The 9,184-nt window shown below is 42.5% G+C and overlaps 2 protein-coding genes across 2 annotated transcripts in view; one reads left to right on the plus strand and one right to left on the minus strand.

The window, feature by feature from the left end:
• Positions 1-320: 320 nt before the first annotated feature.
• LOC109461515 (NXPE family member 3-like) lies at positions 321-3,634 on the minus strand. Its single transcript, XM_019757896.1, has 4 exons — positions 3,524-3,634; positions 2,079-2,755; positions 1,644-1,702; positions 321-1,114 (listed from the first exon to the last, which is right to left on the minus strand). Exons 1-4 carry the CDS (start codon positions 3,602-3,604, stop codon positions 348-350), a joined length of 1,584 nt encoding a protein of 527 aa, XP_019613455.1. The 5' UTR covers positions 3,605-3,634; the 3' UTR covers positions 321-347.
• A 3,474-nt stretch (positions 3,635-7,108) lies between these two features.
• The window catches only part of LOC109488309 (isopentenyl-diphosphate Delta-isomerase 1-like), a 7,854-nt gene continuing 5,778 nt past the window's right edge, over positions 7,109-9,184 (plus strand). Inside the window, exons 1-3 of the mRNA XM_019792503.1 lie at positions 7,109-7,319; positions 8,151-8,329; positions 8,596-8,688. Coding sequence (XP_019648062.1) covers positions 7,234-7,319; positions 8,151-8,329; positions 8,596-8,688 — 358 coding nt within the window. The 5' untranslated portion in view covers positions 7,109-7,233. The remainder of the gene's footprint in view (positions 7,320-8,150; positions 8,330-8,595; positions 8,689-9,184) is intronic.

Here is a 9,184-nt window from a genome sequence, read left to right on the forward strand (position 1 = left end):
TACTAGTAACTGCATTTCGCCCCAATGGGGCATGTATATGCAATAAACGTCATTATGTTCACCTTCGCAGAAGGAAAACATATTGGTTTTGCTATGTTTCTTCTTCTTCTTCTTCTTCTTCTTGGTCAATGACCAGGACCAGAGGTCTGTCGCCATGGTAACTGGTGTTAGGTTACATGGTGTTGCAAATGCTATGCAGAACTGAGTTCAAGAGGGTCACCATATATATATATATATATGAAGGACTTATATGATTACGACTAAACAAAGTAGTAGCTTAAGCTTGTTAACCTGGAAACATGATGCATTTGTTCAGCAAATGTCAACTTTCTAGTTGTCATTGTCATTTACACGGAACAGATGTGAGATAGTACCAGGTCAATGTGGTTCTCGATGACGTCATTGGGCGGATGCATGTCGTCATTATACCACATGGATTCCGACATGTCCTTGACGTTGATGATAGAAATGTTGAGATCGCCCAGAATTTCGTACACTATGTCGAACAGCTGATACGCGTACCAGTCGCCATTCTCCACGAAGTGTCGGAACTGCAAGTGGTGCCCAGAGTTTGGAGTTCTCCAGATGACTTTAGTGTCTGGATATCGGCTGTGGAGTCGCTGGATGGCGTGCCGAATGCCGTAAAGCCGCGTTCGGAAAGTCGGAATGGGCTCGGCCATGAAGTGGCCCCACAAACTTATGAGGATGACCACGTCTCGTCCACCGACGATGCCGTCCAGTTCTTCGGCGACGTACTCCATGTCGTTTGCGTTCATCAGTGGCATCTGGTTCCGTGGGAACATGTGGAAAAGGAAGTGCAGTTTTATGCGGTGTTTCTCGTCGATCGCGTAAATCGGTTGAGCTCCTCTTCCCTGCTGTTGTAAGTTTAAGAACAGCATGAGATAACGGAACCATTGTCTGATTGTGGAGTCTCCGCGAAAGTACAGAGTCTTGTTCTGCAGGCATTCGGCGACTGATTCGATGGTACGAAACCTTCGGACTTGGCAGCGTAGCGAGGTCCAAGTCCCGTTATACCAGTAGCCTTCCGACGCCGTCTGGGGTAACCGAGGGCCGCAAAGGGGCAACTGTTTTCCCTGCATTTTCCGCAAACGGCCTGGAAAAGAATGACATTAATCAACGAGGGCCTGCATGGGGGGTTACTGATTACAAATTACGCAAAATTTTCGCCGCCGATTACGAATTACGTTTAAGTCTTAGAGCTGATTTCGACTTAACGTTTTGTGGCTAATGTACTATTACGAATTACGTTGATTTTTCGGGAGGCTGCCTACGGATTACGAAGACTAAAAAGGCCTGATTACGCCTTACGAAAAAAGGGCGTGCAGGCCCCATTAACTTGAGATGCTATGGATAAAATCTAGTTGGTTTGTATGTATAAGTCAAAGAAAGGACAAGTTCGATAATGTTTATGGATACATATTTTTTTTTCTATTTTGCAAAATCATGTCCGAAGGCTAATTGCTTTAACTGAGTCAAAAGTGGTGCAATACAATAATAGTTATCAGACAACTACTGACCGTATTCAACCAAGGACTAAGGTGTTCAAAAACTCATTCTTTCCTTCGTGTATTAAGATTTGCATCAAGTCACCATCAGATTGAATGTCTCCTTTTGATACTTACGCTTTCCTTTCACCTGAAGGCTGATGTTCCGTGGTATCTCCTCTGGTAAATCCCGATCTCTGAAATGTAGAGTTAAACAACATCTGTGTATCATCATGGAATTTCATCTGTGTTCAGAGGTGCATTAGTATACAGTGCAATTTTACGGAATACAGTGCAATCGTATTAGTATACAACTTGCAATTTTACGGAATACAGTGCAATCGTATTAATATACAGTGCAATTTTACGGAATACAGTGCAATCGCATTAGTATACAGTGCAATTTTACTACTATACAGTGCAATGTTACTTGTAAAATTGTACTGTATACTACTGTATACAGTGAACATTGGGGTTTCACGCAGGCGCAGTACGTTCTGTCTCTATCATCTCGGTGTAACCATCAAACATGGCGTCCCGCCTTAGTCACGTGAGTGTGAATATTCACGTTACCTAGGAAACAGCTGCCTTTCCTCCTCAGTGGCTATGTTAGCTTGCAACTCCAAGGTGGCGGCGTGGTCGCGGTGACATCCAAGGAAAGACTTGCAGGAACTGGCCCTCGGGCGTTCGCAGTAGAACGACACGTTCAGACGCGGTTTGGAAAAGTCGCACACATCGCGCAGACTGAGGCTCTCTTGGGGGGTATTGGAACACTGCATCCACTCAGTGACGTCGCTGTTTTCCTCCTGGAAGCCGCAAACCATGATGCGCCTGGAAATGTCTTGCAACCTTCTCAGAACCTGCACGGCTTCGCTGGAATGTACCAGCTTCACCGCCACCGAGACTTTCCCCGGGAAACTTAGGAAGAAGTTCGCCACGTAGGTCCCGTTCCCGAAGTCTGTGACTTTACCAGACGTGCTAGCCTGTACAGGGGATCGGGTGTACACCTTAGCACGGATCAAATCCCCTCCGTACGTCTTCGGCCGTCCTCTCGTATCCATGGCAACGATCTTGATGGACAGGTGACGTCCGACGCGATACCAGGGCCGGGGGTTGACGACGCTGATGACAAAGTTTTCGGACTTGGTGACTCGCTCGTAGTCTACGGAGCCGTTCTGTTGGTGGTGCCAGAGCCGCGAGAGGACGGAGTCCGGCTGGACCACGGGACTGCTGCTAGGAACTGTGGAAAGCTGGGGAAAACATGAAGTTGACACCCGTCATTGTCAAGCTTAGGTAGAGATGGCCTCTACCAGGCCAGGCTTCGGGAGGCGGATGGAAAGAGTAGAAATCGGCCAAATAGAGAGATAGCATGCCAGCAAACTTCTCTCCAGCAGACCAACTCCCCTGGCATTGTATTTCTCTATTTGACCGATTTCTGCTCTTTCCAGCCGCCTCCAGAAGCCTGGTAGAGGCTAAGGTAGATGCGTTCGACTAGGCTGGCAGAAATACAGATTGGAATTCTTGTCAACAGAAACTCCTATAATATCAATTAAGTCTTATCTAATTTATTTTCTTTTTACCCAGGGTTGCCTACTTGGTGGTAACAGACAGACAGACAGACAGGAACACACACACACACACACACACACACACACACACACACACACACACACACACACACACACACACACAACTGCGCCTCCTTGTCGCTGCATTTGGTGCTGCACTAGTACTACTGCAGCAGCAAGAATACTAGTAGTCGCCAGGGGGCGCAACATGCAATGCTTTCTGAGACAGGTCAGCACCTAACTGTATACATTATACATAATGTCCTTGGTATACCAAATCCTATCCATATACCATATTTCAGAGCAATTTATCTATAGATCGCTGAATTATGATGTCCAATGTTACACAAACACTGCTACAAATACTACCACTCAAGAACATTGCCTTATAGCTAACAAATGAGTGGCAGATACATTTTTGTATCAAAATACAATCATCGCAATATTTACCTGTTGTACGTACAGAGTGCCCACCAGACAGAAGCCCATGAGAATGGACATTGCTGTAGTCAGGATCGCATTCTTCCCCATGTTTCATACAAGTGGTATTCCAGACTGCTTCGTCCTACAAAAGATATATGTATTTAGGTCAGCAATATATCATATAGTACATATAGTATATATCATGTTTGCTCTAATTGTAAAGCTTGAGCAGGCATCACTGTGTACTGGTATATACATGTACTAGTATCATGTAATGTATACTTTTTATTATAAATGTCATATTTTATGTCAAAAAGAAAGCCCGATAAAAAAAATAAGCCAAAACCCAAACCTCTGCTTGGAGGGTAAGCAAAACTGTCAATGAAATTAGAGCAAACATGATAAGTACTTCATGTAGTACAAAGTTGTACCTGCTCATGCTTAGAGCTTAAGTGAGCACCGCTACTAACAAAGAAATAATCAAGGACCCCTCTGATACAACCAATGACAGGATTATAACACACTCAGGTTAAACACATTCTTATAAATATGTAGGATTACCAGACGTAAGCGGTTTCAGACAACTTAAACATCACATTCATCCGTTTGATTTTCTGCCTAAGTTTTAGCTGCAAGAGTATCATGGATGAACGAATAAACGAATCAATGTTACTCTCCAAGCAGAGGTTGTGCCTTGTGGGGGAATGATCGTTAGGCTTTTTATATGGCCGGCGACCTTCTCTGGCTAATGGATACTGCCTGGCCAAATTGATACTGTCTCTTTGCCACCGAAAGGGATCTGCTTGGAGATTACTGGAATGTGTACATACATACTGTCTTTGCTGAAAGAGTATATTTAACGAATGTGTACATGCTGTTACACGCAGTAACCGAGAAACCAACAGTCTCCTACAACAACAGAAAACACTGAAGTAAAATGTGTGCTACGGACCGTGTTAATCGTTACCCTACAAATTATATAGCATGACGCACATGTAGGATAATTACACGTGAAGAAACACATAGAAAACACTGAAGTAAAATGTGTGCTACGCCCGTGTTAATCGTTACCCCGTGACAAATATATAGCCTGACGCACATGTAGGATAATTACACGTGCAGAAACATGCATGACTGCGTAAGTGGGACATACAAATTACAAACGATGATAATGTGCGGGGGAAGTCAGTTACTTTAGGTGATGTAAGGACATCATTGCTATATAATTATAGTAAATGTCCGCTTGGGTGTAGCCTGGTTACCAGACCTCCCGAATCTATATCCTCTCCGCAACTATAGGATATACAATCGGGAGCTAAAGTAGGTCATTTAAAACAAGACTACACTGGCATCTTATTTCCACCATCAGGACTTCTACATGTAGCTAGAACCTTGCTGTTGCTGTAAACCAATGATTAGCCAGCAGGAATGTTCTTGTAATGTTACAACCCAGGCTATTGTTTACGTTAGCACATTATAGAAACAAAACAACAGTTTAGTGCCTCATATATGGGTCATCAGTGGAAAATGGCCTTCATAACTGAAGACTACTTGACACGGCGGGCGCGAATTATTACTCTCCAAGCAGAGGTTTGGGCTTCGGCTTATTTTTGGCGTGTTTTAGGCGTTTTCATAGGGTTCTCTTTTGTTATACTGGTATCTTTTTACGTATGCCTAACTCGGGGTAATTGTCTTGCGAATGTTACTGTCTGGCCAATTTGATCGGTTTCTAGTCGTTTCCCCCCCATGCCTTTTCCCCCCAATGTTAGTCTGGTCATTTCCCTGTCAGTGGTTATGACTCCTAAAGTTATTTTTTCAATCTAAGATATAATTATGTTACTATAAGTGTTTACATGTGATGTCGTTGTTGCATACTACTTCCTTTTATGTTGACTACCGTTTTGCCTGATGTTAGCACAGCGCCAGATGCAGTGACAAGTTATGCATAAATATCCACGATTGAAAACATTGAAACGTAAACATCTATGATTTAAAATATTTTAAACATAAACGCCTCTGACTTTTAAAAACATTTAAACACAAGCAAGCAATCCTGCAATCGCTGAAATCTCCAACTTGACACCGCACCCGGGCTGTGTTAGCGGTGGGGGAACCTGGCATCCCCGCTCGCCGCAGTGAAACTGTTGGCTTGTTAGTCTGTAAAATTCTATGAAACTGGGGAAAAACTACAACAAAAGTACAGATATCGCACTAACTATCACATGTAAACACTTATAGTAACATAATTATATCTTAGATTGAAAAAAATAACTTTAGGAGTCATAACCACTGACAGGGAAATGACCAGACTAACATGGGGGGGAAAAGGCATGGGGGGGAAACGACCTGCTACCATTTGATCGCGTATTTGTAGCCATCAAAACTACAACTACAGTTAATAGTAGAATATTCCTTAATCGGTGACTTTTCGAAAGGTAGAAACACGTACCTCCAAATTTTCGATGTCAACTCAACAAAGTTTAAAACGACGTACCTGTGGACCAGTTGTAAAGACGTGCTTCTTTTTCAGTGTCCAACACACATTTGTAAGAAAGGGAAACAGTTTTCCTGCACAACCGGTTTTTCCACTTCCTTCACGTGACTAGTGTTTTCTTGTGCTCAAAACTCATTTTAGTGACGCTGAAGAAGAGTGACGGATGGATGTCACTCGAAACGTCCGGAAGTTATCTCCGTAATCTATCCAGTAGTAGAATTTGGTTTCTTTTCTTATTGATATTGTTTACCTGCATGTCGAACTTTCATCAACGAAGAGAACAGAGATATCAGAGAGACAGACAACGCAAAAACTGGATCTACAACTTAGCTAGCTATATATAGCTACATGCCTGGGCACACCATGAATAAAATATCTTGTTTTTTGTGTTTTGCCCCTCCCCCCCCCACCCCAAAAAAGATGCCAGTGCAACAATCACAGATTCTTTATTGACACAACAAAAAGTACAGGGACTCTTGTATGGTCTTCTACAACTAAAGATCTAACAAAGTTAAATACATCTATGGGATGACTTCTTCCTACGTACATAATATATGTATGTGGCAAATTATGTACAGAATATATATTAGTGATAAAAGAAAGGCCCATATAAAAAAGCCCCAAAACACGCCGAAAATAAGACAAGGCGCCAAACTCTAATTTGGAGAGTAGCATTTTCTTGTCTATTATCCAAATGAGGTACTGATTACATAACCTCGGGCTTTCATGGGTCACCAACTCGTCAACATGTTTATGTTTACTTCGCAGAAGGAAAACACATTGCCGCAGTTTTGCATTCTCTCTTTCTTTTTCTATTTCTATTTCTATTTCTCCAACTTGGCAAACAATTATTCTGCGTCGTCGGACATTTGGAAGCCCGTGTGATAACTAAATAGAACCCCCGGCTGTACCGCTAGTTATCACACGGGCCGAAACACCCGTATCAAAACTCACTCACTCACTCACTCACTCACTCACTCACTCACTCACTCACTCACTCACTCACTCACTCACTCACTCACTCACTCACTCACTCACTCACTCTCTCCCATAGCTTATTTTAGTCAGCCGTCGGGGCAGCATGCTGTATGACGAAAGTTTTCACACATACTGCACTGATAAAACATCCGCTAGGGGGCGTCTCATTTCAGTCGACCCTTGCGGAGCTGATGCTTGTAGCCCCGCCTCCCGGTTTGATTGGCAGCTCAGTGGGACGATATCGTACGATGTGTCGCGCGGTAAAATGTTTGCCAGGATAGCGGCAACTTTTGTCGCGACGTCGTGCAGGACAGGTGACGTTACGGCACAGGTAACACGCAAGGTGTACAGGTGAGTTAGAACTGTCTCTTACACCAAGAAATATGAACGATCTGTGACGAGAAAATTATGTTTTTTCCTAAGACCACCTTACGTAATTTCATATATCCCGCGTTTTTAAGACAGTGGTTTTAGTATACGTTAAATTAGGTTAGTTGTAGTAGACTTTTACGAAAGGAAGATGAACGAGAGCATTACTTAAATCGTCCTGTTTAAACAGAAACGACATGCAAGTTACGTAAACTGAATAGAATGGTGTCTGTATGGGGAGGGGGGCAAGAGTACTTTATAGATCCAAGCAGAGGTTTGGGTTGTGACTTATTTTTGGCGTGTTCTTAGGATTTTCAGGTTGGCAGAGAAAAGACACCAGTGCAAAAAAGGACGCCTGATAGAAAAAAAAAACACACTAAAAACATGACAGAAAGAAGCCAAATCCCAAACCTCTGCTTGGAGAGTAACTGTAACAGTGCTAACTGACCATGCTAAATGGTCGTGCGACCTTTTAGTGTAATGGTTAGCGTTGGTGACCGCCAAGCGGACAACTCGGGTTGTTGTGACATGCTCGCCCCTTTCGGTTTTTACATAACTGCACTTTCTTTTGGCAGTTTTGCCTCCATTCGTTCATTCATTTATTCACTCACTCACTTCTTCATCCATACACAGAAGTTTTTACCAGAGAAACCCAGTCCTACTGTCCGCCATTATGGATGTGTTTGAATAAGAATATACAGAGTGGTAATTTTTTAGGCTAGGCCGTCTTAGACCATAAACATTATGCATTTGCTATACAAATGATATGTTTCTAGTTAAAGTAAGGTTACATGTTAATAATTCTATACACAGACATTTTCACCAGAGAAGCCCGGCCCTACTGTCCGCCATGGCAGATGACATCACCAGTGGTTTGGACGCTACGCAGGTGAAGCTGTTGGGAGAACAGTGTATCCTGATAGACGAAAACGACAAAGTCACGGGCTTCGAGACCAAGAAGAACTGTCATCTCAACGAAAACATCAAGAAAGGTAATAAGAAGTACACAATGTTGGGTTTCATAGAATTTTTGGCTGTTTTCTGGTTAGCCCAGTTCTAAAAACGGGTTAATTCAACCAGGCCGGCTATGTTGTCTATATGCAATCAGAAAATAGCACATAAAAGTTCCCAAAGACCCTGAAGACCCCCCTAAAACCCCCAGTTTTTGGCGTGCTATGGAGGCTAATGGCAGCGAATGTTGTTCTACGATTGTGTAAAATTTGGATGACATTTTTGTACATTTTTTGTTTGTCTGTAGGACTGTTGCACAGAGCCTTCAGCGTTTTCCTCTTCAACAACCAGGGGGAACTACTTCTGCAGCAGAGGTCTGATGAGAAAATCACCTTCCCAGGTAAAGATTAAACACTATATCATAATGCCAGGTATAGCGTCTCAGGTCCTAGAAAAAAACGTTGTGTTTCCTGTTTCCCAGACTGCTGACCCTAGCCTTTTTTTTTGAGAGCTGATCAACCTTTTCTAGCTCCATGATATGACACCTGGGTGATGAAACGCTGTACATTGAAAATATAAGTGTCCTTATGCATGCAAGTTTTACTTTGATATTATAAATATAAACTGTGTTGTATACAGTAAGTTGGATCAGTAGAAATAGCCAAAGTTTAAAAAAGAAAAAGGAAAAACAAGTGCTTCTGCAAAAGCTGACCATTTTCGCCGCTTAAAGGCTTACAGTTTTTACGAACATTTTCCCCATCCTAGCATTTCAATTTACCTAAGTTATATAAATGGTTCTAGTTCTCATCAACATTGTATATAATGAGAGAACATGCACTTCTATATTTCAACTCTTTAAGTTTAAAACATTACAAAAATCAAGTACATAACAGTTT

Source organism: Branchiostoma belcheri, unplaced genomic scaffold, assembly GCF_001625305.1.
Source record: "Branchiostoma belcheri isolate BF01 breed outbred unplaced genomic scaffold, Haploidv18h27 scaffold93, whole genome shotgun sequence".
Classification (NCBI taxonomy): Eukaryota; Metazoa; Chordata; class Leptocardii; order Amphioxiformes; family Branchiostomatidae; genus Branchiostoma; species Branchiostoma belcheri.